We start from the raw sequence: 17,249 nt of genomic DNA on the forward strand, positions 1-17,249 counted from the left end.
GTTCGATTTTGACATATAACATTTATATCCGAATTATGAAATTCGGTTTTTGGTTCGATTTAGTGTTCGATTTTTTCGGTTTTGATTTTTGATTTTTTCGGTTTTATCCAAAGTTTGAACACCCCTACGGCTAGCTGTATCCCTAAAAAATTGAGGGGCACACAAGTATTGGATTTTATGTTCCTGTTGAGATAGTCAAAGCTCAAAGAATTGAATTTGTTTAATGTAGTTTGATGGAAATCAAACAGTTACTTATAAAAGAGTTTATAAGTTCATTCAATATAATGTAAGATGTGGAAGTAAGCTTAACAGCTAATTAAATTAAGAAAGTGGAATTGCTCATTTTACCGAAGGAGTTCATACAATTACTTATAAAAGAGTTTATAAGTTCATTCAATATAATATAAGATGTGGAAGTAAGCTTAACAACTAATTAAGTTAAGAAAGTGGAATTGCTCATTTTACCTAAGGAGTTCATAGAATTGGCAGCTGCAAAAAATGAGGCAGTGAAAACTTTTATTCTTCAAAAATTTTATTTTTTTTTTATCATATGAACGAGATTTGTACATTCGGCACATCGGTGTTGTCTGATTGTCGATCAGAGTTATAATGAGTTCACAATTATTTATGTAACAAATTTAATGTTTACTAATGAAATAATAACCCTACCTCTTCATCTCCGAAGCCCTGGCTATAAAAATGATGATCTATATTTCCTTCTCAGGACTCAAAGTGCGTGACATTGAGCTAGTGTCGCGCGCGGTGCTGCCCAAGTTTTATGCCGCTGACGTGAGAGCTGAGAGTTACGAGGTCTTTGACAAGTGTAAGAGGAAGGTGATTATAACGGCGAATCCGACGATAATGGTGGAGCCGTTCGTGAAGGATTTCTTGGGGGGAGATAAGGTGATCGGGACGGGAATTGAGGTGGATCCGAAAACGAGGAGGGCCACGGGGTTCGTGAAGAAGCCGGGCGTACTGGTGGGCAAATGGAAGAAATTGGGGGTACTGAAAGAGTTCGGGGAGGAGACACCAGATGTTGGGATCGGAGATCGGGAATCTGATCATGATTTCATGTCCGTTTGCAAGGTAATTAATGTTCCTTTTTTTTAAAAAAAATCTAAACAGATTTGGCCTATTTCCGTGAAAGTGACTTCTTGATGAAATTGATTCAACAGCATGTGCCAAGATTGCTTGATTATGCGGTGAAAAACTTCGTGAATTTTAGATAGTTGAACTTGAAATGTGCAGTAGTTGAAATTGGGAAAACCATCCCCCCTTTCTTTTGTTGAGCAGATTTACGATTTAGGTCGAGTTCACAAAATTGTGTCTTGGATATTCGTTTTTTTAAAACACAATTTTTAAAAGAGACATTAACTTTTAAAAAGATTCTTTCTTAATTAACCCCCAAATCCCAAAATCGAATTGGGCCCAAGATAATTTGAAATCGAGTGGGATGGGATCCAATATCCCTATTAAGAAACGTTGTCGCTCATAGTTCTTTTTTACAGAGTATAACCCAAAAAAATGGAAGCCGAATTCCTCGTGTTCACCATGCTTACTTTCTTTTTATTTGTTAAATAAGTATGAACATAATATATCCTTTATCATAAGAAACCTACTCAAAACTAATTTGTCAAAGAAAGAAAACTTTCTCCATCCAAAATCATTTAAGGGGGGACTACAATGAAAAATATATAATGATTTAATTATGATATATTTTCAAAATAGAAAATGCATACATTAGAGATTTTAAATAATGAAATAATCATGTTTTGATCCAAGTAGGATTTGTGATTTGAAACTTATAATATTTCATTAAAGGTTATATGAAACAAGATAATTTTTGCACAAAAGTTTTGTTTTCGGTCACCTCACAAAATTTTAGAGAAAAATTTCGGCCACTTACGCCATTGCATCACCACCGAATTTTTGAAATTTCGGCGATCCAATCTCGACGCAAATTTTGTTTAGATCTCTAATGCGGTCTATACCAAGAATGCAGTTTCTGATCATAAACCTTATTTGACGATCGAAAAAAGAAGAAGATCCATCCGTAATGATTTACAAAAAAAAGGCCAACTCCATTAATCTCGTACTGGTTTGTTCTTCAGCGTTAAATACGTAAAGATAAAAGATTTATATACATTATGAATGTTTTAAATCATATAACGCTCAAATAATGTTTTGAACGAAAAACAAAAAAAATTTAAACTGCACATGTAATGTGAGAAAACTATGTTCCAGCAATAACAAGAGACGTGAACAAATATTTATTAAAGCTAATGCTATAACAGTAGGGGCAACTCCGTAATAGAAATATACACATTATCTTGTCTGAAATCGAGTGGTGACCAATAAGAGAATTGCACGAGGATAACGAAGCAATAGAGTATGTTGATATGTACTTCATCGACACTACCGTTAACTAATAATTCTTCGCAGGCCTTCAATCCAAGGAACAAATCAGTTGTGTTTTTTGTGAGTTGGGGGCTGACCCGACATGCATCGAGGGGTAAACTCTTCGTTGCTCAATAATGGTGAGCGTCAATAGCATCTGGTGCGCACCCATTTTCTCTCCATTCTCAACAGGTAAATACAGTCGCAAATGCTAAGTGTAGCAGCTTGATATCGCAGAATGTTGCGATCTTGTTGTGGATAATTAACGAAGGTCGAAGTTAAAATCTTGGAATGTTGATTTTGTGTCTTTGTATACTCGTATTTTCTTGAGACAAATGGTAGTGGGCGATTCGGGCTTAGCTTGATTTCCCAAGTATCTAGAGATCGGTGCTTTGTGCTGGCTAACAAGTCCCTTTTTCGTTCAGTTATCCTAATTTAGCTGATTTTGGTTTATTGTACTCTCAACTATCTTCACCAGCTAGACAATAGAATCAGCTTGTTTACAGCTTCATTTTGCTTTGTGCAGCGTGGTATTGAAGCATTTTCGCTCTGGTGGTTGTTTTTGTTGTAATACCAGTATTATATTGTGTTTGTATTTCAATAGTTTTCATTGTTTTCTTGAAGTTATTGTCGTAGCCGTTGATCAGCTTGATTGGTCACTTAGTTACAGTTTTGTTTGAAGATGCCGGCGGCCGCGGCATTGAGCTCGTCTCTGTGCTTCTCTTCCCCCAAACCGGCATCGTGTTCAGACCAACAGAGCAACCTTTTGACTGTCAAACCCAAAACACTCCTGCATGACCACCCACTCTACCATCCAACACATGCAAACATTCCCTCCAATTCAAAGAAAACATCCTCTGCCTGGAAATCTTGGGAGTCGACTCGGGGCGTGCCCTGGCCCGGAACCCGTCTCTCTACTCAGCTTCACTACATTCAATCCACGACATAGTCACATTCTTCCAATCCAAAGGCATCCATCTCAAAGATCTTGGTAGAATCTTCGGCATGTGCCCCAAGATTCTGACTTCAGACATAAAATCTGCACTCAACCCAGTGTTTAACTTCTTATCTGTTGATCTAAAAGTCCCTTATCAGAATACTCGAAAAGTGATCAACAAATTCCCACGACTCTTGATTTCCAGCGTCAAGGATCAGCTGAAGCCAGCTCTGTTCTACCTTCACAGGCTTGGATTCAAGGATTTACATGCGATGGCATATTAGGACCCCGTTTTGCTGGTCTCCTGTGTCAAAAGAACTCTGATTCCGAAGCTGGATTGGGGTTTTCTAAATCCGATGCGGTAGACATGGTCTTGAGATGTCCGAGCCTATTCACGTTAGCATGGAGGGCAACTTCAAGCTGAAATTCGATTTACTTTGCAAAGGAAATGAAGGGGAGTCTGGAGGAACTGAGGAGATTTCCACAATATTTTGGGTTTAGTTTGGAGAATAGGATAAAGCCTCGGCACGCGGAGATTGTACAGAGAGGATTGGAGGTTCCATTGCCATCTATGTTGAAGGCTACTGACGAGGAGTTCAGTGAATTGATCGTAACTCAAGGGAGTGGATAAGTGTAATATTACTTCATCTTTTTCTGTGCATACCTGTGAATCAATGGAAAATAAGTACATTTTCCTTTATGATTAGTCTTTTATTATTTAATCTAAAGGGCTTAATTCTTATCATGTAATTATATGTCTATTAGGTTTCGCAAACCAAATATCTTGTAGTTATCACGTAATCGACAACATGTGTGTTTTTTCCTACATACAGGCTTTTGTGGTAGAATGAAATCAGATGTTCTCCGATATTGTGGAAAGTAACATGATCATTGCATATTTTAACCTTCATCTTATGATATTAAATCTTTGAACTTCACCTGGTGGAAGAGAGCTCTGCATAACAGGGAAAAGCATCATGTTTTCTTTATTATTTCAACCCAAATTTTTCTGCCCATTATTTTGTATAATATTTTTGAGCTAGCCTCGCAAGAGGCGAGAAGGCTAAAAGAACATGTAGATCAGCAACAAGCATTGGTAAGTGCTAGCAACTGAGTGAAGTGAAGATTCACCTTATGGAGGCAATGGGGCAGATTGACATTCAGAAGGTAGAAATGCACACTCTAATTTAAAAGATTGAACAAGCTGGGGACTTAAAAGAAGCCACTAAAAATAGAAACACATAACTTGATCTTGCTCAATAGAGGCATGATAAGTCATTTCGACGGAAGGAAACAGAAGTTGCGGATATCGTGGTCAAGGGACTGTCGAAAACTATCTATTAAGGATCACATGCAGAACGTCCTGAAATCAGAATGCTTATTCCATGAAAACTTGATGGAAACGCTTTCAATGTATCTATTCAGAAAAGTTCTCTTTTTTATTGTGATTACAAGGTAGTTGCCTAGTAAAAATGGTACTAATCCTACAACATTGTAGTATATCAGATACAGATTCATAAGGCTTTTATTGGAGATTGGTGTGAGCCGAATTTAAGTACTATCACTTGCACGCGATGCATCTTTTACATTTCGACATCACTAAAATCAAATTCCTATTTATATTTGCAACATCTGGCTGAAAGATAAGATCCATTTCTGAATTTTGAATTCTATTAATGGTTTTTGGGCTTATCATTGTGACTACTAGGTTGGAATATATGAGTTTTACATTCAAAATCTCTTACCAAGACTGCTAATGCATTCAGAAGATAAGGGCCGATGACATTTGATCAAAAACAAAACAAATTTATTTCAAATAAAATTGTTAAAAGGGCTAAATTACCACATAACAATAACACCACCACTCGAGCAAAAGAGGCTACTGTCATGAATTCTCCACTGAATTAATAAGAAATCAAATAAAAATAAGAAATAAGTCAAACTAGCATGGTTTTCCTACACGGCACTTGAGCGCGCCGGAGAACCGCGTGAGCCTGCCAGCGTATGAACCAGGCTTGAAATTGATCAAGTTACTCTTCCGTGACCTTTTTATTTGTTTGATTGGTGGACCTGATTCGGTAAAGAATGCTCCATTCAAGAACTTGTCACCTTCTGATCTCCATTGCCATTTCATCCACTCGCCCTTCGTGGCGTAGTCCCTCTTCGTCACCTGCTCAGAACAGATTCATTTAGTTGACACAAACCGGATTTGAGTTCTTCAATGAAAATGAGTGTACCTCTTTGGTGTAAAGGTTTTTAGATGCCTTGAATCGGTTGCCTTGGCTGATAATGGTGGGATGGGCGCTGCCGCCAATTGCGTAGAGCTCCCATTGGGCATAATCGTTGTTGACGACATGGAAGAAGCCCCATCGGCACCTTGGCATTCTCTGTATGCAACCAATTCCGAATTTGTTGAATGCAACAGTCACTTGCATTATTGCATCTTTAGAGTCGCTGTCATGTGCACCCAACAGTATCACCTGCATGCATGGTGTTTATAGTTATCAAGGACCACCTCACTGAGGAAGCGACGAGAGGACATCGTTCCCTCGATCCAAAAATTTAAAATTTTAATTGTAACTTTAAAAAAAAAAAATATTTCCCCCAAAAAAGCTCATATGCTATATATCTTTGCTCTCAGCACTCGGAAAAAAGTCGAAGTAAATGTGCAAAAACAAAATCAATTTACTACTATGTTAGCATGTAGTTAATTTGAATGAAGAAATATATGAAAGGCTCAGCTTACATCATTGTGATGGTTGAATTTGCAGTTAGATATTGTAACAGCCGTGGATCCCTCAATCACATCAATGAGACCATCTGTGCCTTTAGCCAAGGACACGTGGTCGATCCATATATTGCTCGAACTAAAGATCGAGATCGCATCCCCATCGCTCCTCGTACGTAGGCCGATGTGGTCGACTGCGTCCCTGATCATCCCACCGGAGGCCGGAACAATGTTGTGCATCCAAATATTGTGTATAATAACATTTTTCACAAATTGGAGGGTGAATCCTGCGCCGTAGGCAATGTGAACTTCAGCACCCCGGCCATCGATGGTCTTGTGGCTGGTGAAAATGAGCTCTTGCCTAAGCTTAATGATCATGTGGTGGGAGAATGTGATCCATAGTGGCCGAGGTTGGATGATGGCGTGGCGGAGGGTGCCGGGTTTCGGGTGGTCCATGTCATCATCGGAAGGGTCGGTGACGATGTAGATCTTCCCCATTTCCCCGCCGGTGGCACGGCCACCGAAGCCGAGTGCACACCTTGCTAGCCGCTTTCGATTCTTGGCCCAGTTACGGTCGCAGCGCCAGCAGTTGTCGATGGGGTTCGTGGACTTGCAACCATTTTGTAGAAGGTGTCTCCTTGTGACATTCTCACTTACCAGCTCCCTTCATGTATCATGGCATGCATGATACAGTAGAAATTTGATTAGCGCAAAGAAACATCAAATATGATATTTTATTTAGGATATTTTAGAAATGAAAATATTTTTAAAATTTTAAAATTTATTATCCATGCATGGCACATATCGAGAGAGAAAGACCGGAAGAACAAAAATTTATATTTTTCTATTTTATATTTAGAAATTAAAAATTTTATATTTCTTGACAAGTCGTCTATCAAGTCGAATTATGGATATTGTAATATCTCATTCCTAAATAGTGTTTTATTAGTTATTAAGGGTTAAGCGGAATGTTATAGCAACTTGGATTACTCAATTTCATAGTACGGATCTTCGGCCCGTAGATAATTATAATGCTAGCCTTACATTTTGCATGATAAATTACAAAAGGGTTATTACATGTGTAGATTGTCGAACCATTATGTGACAAAAAATAAAGAATCCGACTAAATTTTCAGACAAAGAAGAAGTAGCGCACGAGATCACAAAAGAACAACTTCGGAAAATTGAAGAAACAAAATTCTTCTAGATTTGTATTTAAAATTTATTTATATATAAGCGTATAATCAATGATATAGATTATGATTTTTAAATATTATGTGAGTGTATTGATATTTTTACTTTCTAGGGTTAAAAGTGAACATTGAAGATTTTAAAATTTCTAATATTGAGGATTGAAAATGTAAACATTTAAATTAGTATCTAGTTTATATTTGTTCAAACAGACAAATTTGTGAAGTTTTTTTTTATCTTCATAGTCAAAAACTTGTGTGAGACGGTCTCACGGGTCGTATTTTGTGAGACGGATCTCTTATTTGGGTCATCAATGAAAAATTATTATTTTTTATGCTAAGAGTATTACTTTTTATTGTGAATATCGGTAGGATTGACCCGTCTCACAGATAAAGATTCGTGAGACCGTCTCACAAGAGACATAATCATCTTCCTATTTAAGATCTATATGATTTAACTTGTTCTTTTATATATATTGAATTGTGCTTAAATTTTTAAGATTGAACTTTCATGGTTAAAAAAGTAAAGAATTTGCGATGTGAATTGAATTATAACTTATAAAATTGATTTTGATTACAAATGAAATATTACAATGAAGAATTAAAAAATATGTGATTTATTCAAAAAGAAGATTAATGATGAATGAGCATCAACGAGTAAATTAAATTGGCCAAATAACGCAACTCCTTGTATTTCAGAACAAGACTTAACTAAAAGACCAAGACTTGAAAATGAGATTTTTAACTGCTTCCATGTAACAATTTTCTTTATGTTTCTGATCCTGAAATTCGCATTCCAATATTGCAATATCCCATTGAACTACAAGATGAGGCAAAAAGAGCATATATTGACAATAAAAAAAAAAACGATCGAGCCTATATATGATTATATTGAATGTGAAGGTAAAAAGCGTAGAGATTTCAATCTTCTTGGTTTCAGAAATATCAATTGCTTGAATTTTCTATTGAGAAGCAAAGTACATTTTGTTTCCTTTGAAATTAATTCATCATAATTTGACAAATTCACTGTCAAGGGATTTAAAATTGGAAAAGAGTTGATTATAAAAAATTTCATTTAAGAGATATGAACGAGGAAGGAATTCAAGGCATAGCTTTGCTATGAGAAATTGGGGCGACTTGAAAAATCTTGATTAACATATTGATAGAACATTAGGAAAACAATCTTATGAACACATTGAGAGAACTATGTTGCTCTTAAAGGTGCCTATAGAAATTGTGAAGTTTCTTGCAATGCAAGGTTGTGCTTTTAGGTGCCATGATTAATCTGTTGATTTTAAAAACCATGTTGATCACTTCGTTGTGAAAAATGAATCCAGAAATTAGTAGTATTATAGAAAAAGCAACTAAAAATACAAAGCACTACATCAACAAAAATTCAAAGAGAGATTTTGAAAATTATTGTTTATATTGTGAGAAATAAAATTCGTGAAATTTTTGAGAAACCAAGTTTTGTATCCCTGTTGATGAAGTAATTGATGAGTCAAATAAAGAACAAATGGCTATCATTTTAAGATATGTTGATACTGATGGATTCATTATAGAACGATTTTTGAATTTGTTCATTCCGAAAGATCAAGTGCATGAACTTTGAAAAACGATACATGCAATGTTTTCAACCAATACAATATTTTGACTGAAAATCGAAGGGGGCAATGATATGGTGCCGCAAGTAACATGTGTGAGGAATAGAATGAACTCTAGTTGTTATTTCTTAAATATTCTCCACATACTTATTATATTAATTGTTTTGCTCACAGACTACAACTTGTTTTAGTTGCAATTTCTAAAGAGGTGCATGATGTATGGTGTTTCTTTTCAACATTAACTTCAGCTATTAATTTTGTTGAATCATATGCTAAGCATCATTTTCAATTGAAATCTATCTAAAATGCTGAAATTAATGATTTGATAAATCAGGAGAAATTGACATTAGTAATAGAGCTAATCCAAATTGTTCTTTGATACGAGCTGGAGCTACTCGTTGGAGTTCACATTTCAACTCTATGAGGAGATCCATTGGTTTGTTTGGTTCAGTGAGTATACTTCTTCAAGACCTTGTTGACAAATGTCTCAATAGTAACATTCGAGGAGATGCTAAAGATTTGTACTTAGATGTAAAATCATTTGACTTTATATTTGTATCGTTTTTTATGCATGAAATTTTGGGAATATCGTATAAGTTGTGTAAGACATTAAAGAAGAATGAAATAGATATTCTGAATGCAATGCCATGAATTTAATTTCTACTACTAGATTAAATCTTCAGCATATTCGATATGATAGATGAGAAGGATTTATTTGGAGTGTGTTGAAGTTTTGTGAAAGCAATGATATTGAGGTGTCAGACTTTGATGATTGCTACACGCGAGGTACAAAACGTTATTGTCATCCGAAAAATAATATAATCGTCTATGATCATTATCATTTTGAAATATTCAACACAGTAACATATTTTTAGTTGATGGAATTCAATGAGAGATTTCCAAATAGCACAATGAAACTTCTTACTCTCGGTAATTTTTTGATTCTCGTTGATGTATTTAGATCATTTTCATTGTCTGACATTTGTTCTCTTGTTGATAAGTTTTACTACCATGATTTCGGTCAAGAAAAAAGAGAAGATTTGGAGAGATAGTGGGATCATTATGAGTTTGATGTACCGCGTCATGCGCAGTTTCAGAATCTTTAGTATTTGCATCATTTGTGCCAAACATTGGCCAGAACGACGAAGTCAGTTATCTATCTTTTGATTGATAGGTTGATATGGTTGGTCGCAACTATAGAACTGAACATTTTCAAATATGACTCTTTTAAGACATCACATCGTAATAAAATAGAAAATGGTCTTTTAGCAATATCTTGGTTGTTTATATAGAGAAGGATATTGATATGGGTATTAATACAAAATTTTATCATAAATAAGTTTGATGTATAGAAAAATCGCAAAACACGGCTTAAGTAAGAATTCGGTTTGTTTCTTTAGTTTCTTTTATTATTTATATTATGTGAAGTTCAAATTATTATTTATAAGAATCCATGTGTTTCTTTTATTTTTATAATGTGAAATTGATATTGATATTTAAAAACAATCTGCCTACTCGAGAAAATATTTCTCGCTACATCCTGATTCAAGGGTATTTTCATAACTTATCGTGCAAAATGTAAAGTTTTTCCGAGAGATAAATGGAAGGAAAACAGGAAATTAAACATCATGGAGGGAAACAAATGGACTTGTACCTGCCCACTAGTTCGTTAAATTCCTCGGTGACTTCCTCCGGCTTAGGATAAAACGCCTTCAAAGAATCCTCAAGAGATTCCTCAGACCTTTTCTGCAAATACTCATCAAAATTTGCGATTTTACCCGTCGACCGTGGCAGCGTAGCCGCGACGGAGACGATGCAAACAACAGCTAACAATATTTTACTATTACTAATAGCCATCAATTATCATATGTATGTAAGCTCGTTCTATCAAGATATTAGATTAATTTTTCTTTCGTTAAATTTTCACGTCGAATCACTGGAAATTTTGTACCAGTGATTCGCTTTTTTGGAGGAATTGAAAGGAGCAATTTTTATTGAGACAGTTGGTTTTTATTTTAAAAAAAAATGGGAAACGTGGGATTATGCAAAAACTAGGAAAGACAAGGATGATGCGAGGTTATATGCCATAAAGGTGGTGATGAACAACACAAGGCGAGAAACACTGGGAAATCAGTTGTTAAGTAGAGGTCAAAAGTTTTGTGGAACTAACTTCTCAATATATTTGTTGGTTTTATGACAAAATACGAGTGGAAAATTGTAATTTTAATCTTATATATTTGTTATTTACGATTTTGGTAATTTATATTCTATTTTGTTATTTTATGCTATATGATAATGATTTAACTCCAACTTTATATTGACATATTTGTTGAAAAAGAATTAAAATTGTTAAAAATTGAAAGATACTGAACAAAAATTCAATTTCGATAACATGGATTATTTAAATTACAAACGGCAAACATAGAGTAAGAAAATTATAATTTTCCCAAATAAAAATACTTGAAAAGTAAGCCTAAAGCGTGGATTATGTCCGGAATACGGAAAAACGTCACAATTCAAATATAGAATACCATAATATATATAAATAAATAAAAAAATTAGGATATGGCATTGCATAATGATTATATTTATCATCGATTCCTTAATCGATCAAATTTTTATAGCACAGGATATGATCGATAATATTTGAGTAATTTTTCTCATTGATCGAATTTTTACCAAAGAAATTAACTGAAGTTCATTGATGTAATCTCAGCTTAACGATGTCCTATCCTGAATACCCTCTCAATTATCTATGGGAACGAGTCCGTCGGCGATGTGGTGCTCAGCTGGGCTAGTGCAGCAGACATGACTCAAGTGGGCTTCATGTGGCTGTGCACAGCAAGGTAGCCACACAGCTCGGACGCGCTTGGTGAACGATGAGTGGTCCGACGCTATTTGTTGCATAGACGTAACATTCACGAGTATATGGAAAATAGTGTGTGCCCGTGTTCAGCAAGTCAGACTTGTTTCTTTTCAAGAATCATGTTCACATCTTTGTAGGCATAAAAAACTACGCAAATCTTGAATAAATTACACGTGGAATACATAAATCCAACAACATGTGTTATATGATGAGAATTTTCTTGATAATAACATAGACCAAGATACCAAATCATTAATACAGCCATGGGAGTAGAGTTGAGACTGCTTCTCAATCAATGAGACCGACAAAATATACACAAAATGGAGCGAGAATATATAAAAAAATTCACTTCAAATAATGGATACACGCCTATGCTATCATGAAGATTGCATTGACATCGAAAGGCACATCTGAGCTGTCAAACTGTGTGATGTATCATACAAGAAAAGGGGGGAAATCTACCAAGACCGGGAGAGAGAGACGGGGATGGATGCAAACCTTTACTCGGCATCATTCACAATCGTTCTTCCCAAGTTGAAGTCTTTCTTCCCCTCCAACACGACACGTCAGTTAAATGCTAACATTCCTTTCAAATTGGATGCTCACGGAAACAAGAATGCGCGAAGAAAACACAAAGCTAACCAGCCAATCTGACCTTATGGCTTACTATTCGGTTTTGGTGAATTATGGGGAAACTGATGATATGGTGAAGCAAGAGAACCATTTGTAATCGAAAGGCTTCTTGGATGATGCTGACCGTTTCTTGAAACCGAACCTTGGGTTTTGAGACCATTTTTACCATTTGGGCTACACCCTACTCGATCCGCTTGCATCGTTTGGAAGTAGTAAGACGAGCTAGCCATGTCTTTGAGGTTTGGCAAAGGCTTCAAAGCTTCAACAACTTCACTCATTAGAGGCCTAACTTTGGAATCTCGGCTAAGGCAACGCGCAGCCAAGTGTGCAGCTTTTTGGGCACCTTTAATTGAGAAATGACCTTCAAGTCGTGGATCTATCAAACGGTAAAAACGTCTCCTTTCACCAAGATGAGGCCTAGCCCATTCTACAAGGTTATGCTCCCCATTAGGCCGGTTCTTGTCCATCGATCTTCTGCCTGTCAGCATTTCAAGGAGGACTACTCCAAAACTATACACATCACTTTTTGATGTAAGATGTCCTGAAAAAGAGAGAGAACATCCGGAAATAAGTGAGAAGTCCAAGAAATCCTCAATAAAAAGTCATCATATATGTTTATGCCTTTATTGCTTTAATGAGACTTTCTTCCATCATCGTTATTGAAAATATAAATGCATGTCGACAGTACTCACACACCGTAAGTTGGTTTTTGGAAGACTCTAGAGCATGGGTCTAAAATTGAAATCAAAGACACAACATGATACCTGTCATGACATATTCTGGGGCCGCGTAACCGTATGTACCCATCACACGCGTAGAAACATGAGTTTTTCCTTCATCAGGAGCATCTTTAGCAAGTCCAAAATCAGAAAGTTTGGCATTATACTCCTGCAGAAGGTTTAAGATAATAAAATAAAAACGCTTATGTTCAGTAGTTTAGAACAAATATCGCACCACAGTACATTTTAGAAGAAATAGGATACATCGCAACACAGTACATTTTAGAAGAACTAAGTTTATTCAGCATTCGATACTCACAGCATCTAACAGGATGTTCGATGTCTTAAAATCACGGTATATAACCGGTTTTTCTGCTTCTTCGTGAAGAAATGCAAGACCCTTTGCAGCACCTAGAGCAATTTTCATCCTGATAGACCACGGAAGAGGGAGAGACCCTACAAACTACAGTGATTAGAATATCTCAACAGTGCACTATATCACAAATCATACTTTGATCAGAGATCTTGAGGATTTCATTCAAAATATCATCCATGTAAAGAACAAAACTTTTTGACACCAGGAAATTTCAACGCAAAACGAACTGGGATAAAGGTAGATGCATACTTCTGAAGAGGTGGTTCTCCAAGCTTCCTCTAGGCATAAACTCGTAAACTAAAAGCCTCTGATCATCTTCAATACAGTAGCCGATCAATTTAACTAAATTAGGATGAACAAGGTCCCCAAGATAATTTACTTCAGCCTGCCATGTGAAATAGCACTTCAGAATTGTCGATCCACACAAGGTAAAAAGATTAAAACAGGAAAGAAAGCTAATTCAGGAAAATCAATTGCAAATGTATCAAACCATCCATTCTTTGTGACCCTGAAGCCCATCATGATTCAGGGTTTTGACAGCAACAGTAAGCCCTGTCCCAGGCTTAACCGGTGCCGTGCCATTCTCTTCAATCCACCCTTTAAACACACAGCCAAAACCTCCTTCTCCAAGAAGTGATTCTGGTCGAAAATTTCTTGTTGCCAACTTAAGGTCATTAAATGTAAATTTTCTCAGCCGCGAAGAAACTTTAAGTTCATCTTCCAGTTTGAAGCTTGATGAATTGCTTTCAGCATTGCTCGTAGTGGTGGATGGGATCTCCGTGGCAGCTGGTCGGTCTATGCTCATACCATTTGGAGATTTACTTTCTGTTCACGTGCAAAATAAAAGATAAGAACAAAGACAATGCACATTTTATAGACAGAATAGATTTGAAGCATGATTATACAATTAGACATTTTCGGCCGAACAACTATGTAGCATCTATCATAACCAAAAATACATTATAAGTGTTCGGTTGTCTTTTTCAGTGTATTTTGTAACATTTCAGAAAGAATAACATAACAAGTAAAGAAAAGGCCCATGTATTGTTTGTATCATATGCCTCTTCTATGTCTCCAACTTTCATGAGTAATTTAGCTCACAATACCATACTATAATGTCAATCAACACAAGTTGCAACAAATAAATCACATAAAAAGTAATCCACATAACCTAAAGAAAGAATCTTGAAGTTCATGCCAAAAAAAAAAAAATCAAACAAACAAATAGCACAATGAATAGAGATGGATTACCATGTGTGCTGATGCCACTAATAGAGTTATCCACTTTAGATCTTGAAGAAATACAGCTGCCGAAAAACCTTAACCTAATACAGCAACCTGTCTCCACAGAATCATCTTTTTCCTCAGCCCTTTTTGCTTTCTTCGCATTCCAAGAATCCCCCTTTAAACCATCGCCACTAAGTCCCATCTTCCAACAAAAAACTCAAGAAATCCCACCCTCCTCCTCCCTATATTTTGAAAACAGACCCTCAATCCCAATTCAATTTCATCCAACAAATCCCCCCACAAAATCACCTAAAACAACTCGTACCCATATCAGAAAATCAATTAGACATAACAATCAAGAACCTCTCTTCCACTTTCAAGAAACCCCAAATCACAAAAAAAAAATAATAATAAAAAAAAAGCCACCCTTTCTTTGCCTTCAAGAACCGACTTTTAATCAAATCTCAAACATTTTTTTTCTAGAAACATGAAAGATTAGTTAAAACCCACAAAAAAATAAAGAAGAAGAAAACAAAACCAAATCGCTGAAACTGTTCAGATCCAGTTGGGAAAAAAACGAGTGAAAATTACACGAAAAAAGATCCAAATGAACTCGAACACTGCAGATCACATTCTTGACCTTCAAAGCGGAGAACTTTGGCCCTCCGCACTGTACCACAAGCAAAGCTGGAATCAGATAATAACACTATCGGTTCAAAAAGTAAAACTATTGCTATTGCCAATATCACTTCCTCCTCAAAAAGAGACCGAAACCCCAACACAGACCAAATATACTGACCATTTCAATGCTTAAGAAATATATATATAATTATTATTATTACCCAATATTATTTTTAGGTCTATAATTGTATCATTTGTTACATATGAAGGAAAAAAAAATTAAAAGTATTTAAAGAATAGTAATCAGTTGTAGCCTTTTTCTTTATGAAGAATCTACGACTAAATAAAGCAAAGGTGAGCTGCCCGGAGAATACAGGCATGGAGTTAAATATCAAGAATAACCTTCTGATTTTGTATTTAGATTAACATGCTTTCAATATAAATATAAAATAATAAAAAGAATAAGAATAACAAATTTGAGCTAATGGAATTAAGATACATGATTATCAAATTACTAAAAGAAGTTAGAGTTTTGGGCTCTGGCTCCTAGCAACTCATGCATTATTGTTACTAGTGCACTGACGCACGCGTTGTGTGCTTGTATAATATTTTTTATAATTCATTTGATTTATATTTAAATGAGGATCAAAATATAATTATAAGAAATAGTGAGAGACTACACTGTAATTTTGATATATAAATTAAAACTTAAATTGAAAAATAAAAGAATAAAAAATTGATCTCAGTAAGAATTGAACTTATTATCTAAACTCAAAAAAAATAATGACTCTATCCGCTAAACTACGTATAACTTGTATTGAAATTTTATCATTTTATTAATATATATAATTATTAAAACAGACCATGACATCAAAGTTAGTTAATAGAAGTGTTTCAATCTTAATAAAATAATATATTTTATTATTATTATTATTATATAACAAAATGAAGTACTGCTGATAATTTAATCTTCATTTAATGAATTCAATCATCATATTGTTAAAAAAAAAAAAAAAAAAAAAAAAAAACATTGTGATCAACGACATATCAGACAAGAAAATGGGCCATTGAATTTGATGAGTGTTTGTTTTGATGTTCGAGATTCAACTGACGGATTTTAGTGAGTTTTCAATAACAAGTCGATGTTACAATCTTTTTAAAGGTAGATAGTAAAACGTATACTGATTGTGTTTTTCTCCGTCGTAGTTATGAGTGTTCATTGATCGGTTCGGTTTTCGGTTTTATATATAATCTGATATCCGAACTATTTTTTTCGGTTCGGTTTTCTACCGAAATGGTTCGGTTATTTCGGTTTTGATACAATTATTTAAATTAATAAGATAAATATATTGTAAAATATAATATGTTATCTTTTTACATGATTTCTTAGTAAAACATTTAAATATAAAATCTAAACGAATTACATAAGCAACGATCCACTGAATATTATTCAAACTAATTCATCATTCACTGATATCATCTCAAAAAATATATAATAAAAATAAAATTATTAATTTAATAAAATTTTGATTTTTTCGGTCGGTTCGGTTTTGATATATATAATCCGAAATCGAACCAAATAAATTTCGGTTTAACATTTATATCTGATTTATAAAATTCGGTTTTCTGTTCGATTCAGTGTTCGGTTTTTTCAGTTTAGATTTTCAGTTTTTTCGAGTTTATCTGAAGTTTGAACACCCCTAGTCGTAGTATACAATCTTAAACTATAATTAAACATTCATCATAAACCGTTGTTCATTGATTAAAAAAAGATTATAAGAAGCTTGATAACCTACCAATTAAACAAACGTAAAATTGTCCGATAATTTCATATTGAAAAAAATAGTTGAACCAACTTTAATTCATAGCGGCCGGGCCCATGCGTCTTAATTAATATTTTTCATATTTAATTTATTCTTATCTCATTTAATTGAAAATGTGAATTATGTTG

The 17,249-nt window shown here is 34.9% G+C and overlaps 2 protein-coding genes and 1 pseudogene across 2 annotated transcripts; 1 reads left to right on the plus strand and 2 right to left on the minus strand.

Moving 5' to 3' along the window:
* Positions 1-670: 670 nt before the first annotated feature.
* LOC140964075 (transcription termination factor MTEF1, chloroplastic-like) lies at positions 671-4,160 on the plus strand (annotated as a pseudogene).
* A 939-nt stretch (positions 4,161-5,099) lies between these two features.
* On the minus strand, positions 5,100-10,865 carry LOC140963807 (pectate lyase-like). The gene is made up of 4 exons (XM_073423215.1): positions 10,511-10,865; positions 6,081-6,726; positions 5,572-5,814; positions 5,100-5,504 (listed from the first exon to the last, which is right to left on the minus strand). Exons 1-4 carry the CDS (start codon positions 10,711-10,713, stop codon positions 5,277-5,279), a joined length of 1,320 nt encoding a protein of 439 aa, XP_073279316.1. The 5' UTR covers positions 10,714-10,865; the 3' UTR covers positions 5,100-5,276.
* Positions 10,866-11,870: 1,005 nt separating this feature from the next.
* Positions 11,871-15,483, minus strand: LOC140963806 (serine/threonine-protein kinase PBL34-like). The gene is made up of 6 exons (XM_073423213.1): positions 14,702-15,483; positions 13,941-14,275; positions 13,700-13,835; positions 13,394-13,530; positions 13,120-13,243; positions 11,871-12,896 (listed from the first exon to the last, which is right to left on the minus strand). Exons 1-6 carry the CDS (start codon positions 14,877-14,879, stop codon positions 12,379-12,381), a joined length of 1,428 nt encoding a protein of 475 aa, XP_073279314.1. The 5' UTR covers positions 14,880-15,483; the 3' UTR covers positions 11,871-12,378.
* Positions 15,484-17,249: the final 1,766 nt, after the last annotated feature.

This window comes from Primulina huaijiensis, chromosome 18, assembly GCF_012295235.1.
Source record: "Primulina huaijiensis isolate GDHJ02 chromosome 18, ASM1229523v2, whole genome shotgun sequence".
Taxonomy (NCBI): Eukaryota; Viridiplantae; Streptophyta; class Magnoliopsida; order Lamiales; family Gesneriaceae; genus Primulina; species Primulina huaijiensis.

What these genes read in the sequence shown, in the direction of transcription:
- LOC140963806 (XM_073423213.1), bottom strand. Translation starts at nt 14,879, where the DNA reads ATGGGACTTAGTGGCGATGGTTTAAAGGGGGATTCTTGGAATGCGAAG. An exon ending in GGAGAACCACCTCTTCAGAA is followed by an intron (nt 13,531 to 13,699) that starts GTATGCATCTAC and finishes TGTAGTTTGTAG; the next exon opens with GGTCTCTCCCTCTTCCGTGG. An exon ending in CCCAGAATATGTCATGACAG is followed by an intron (nt 12,897 to 13,119) that starts GTATCATGTTGT and finishes TCTCTTTTTCAG; the next exon opens with GACATCTTACATCAAAAAGT.
- LOC140963807 (XM_073423215.1), bottom strand. Translation starts at nt 10,713, where the DNA reads ATGGCTATTAGTAATAGTAAAATATTGTTAGCTGTTGTTTGCATCGTC. An exon ending in AATTCAACCATCACAATGAT is followed by an intron (nt 5,815 to 6,080) that starts GTAAGCTGAGCC and finishes CCATGCATGCAG; the next exon opens with GTGATACTGTTGGGTGCACA. An exon ending in AAAACCTTTACACCAAAGAG is followed by an intron (nt 5,505 to 5,571) that starts GTACACTCATTT and finishes TGTTCTGAGCAG; the next exon opens with GTGACGAAGAGGGACTACGC.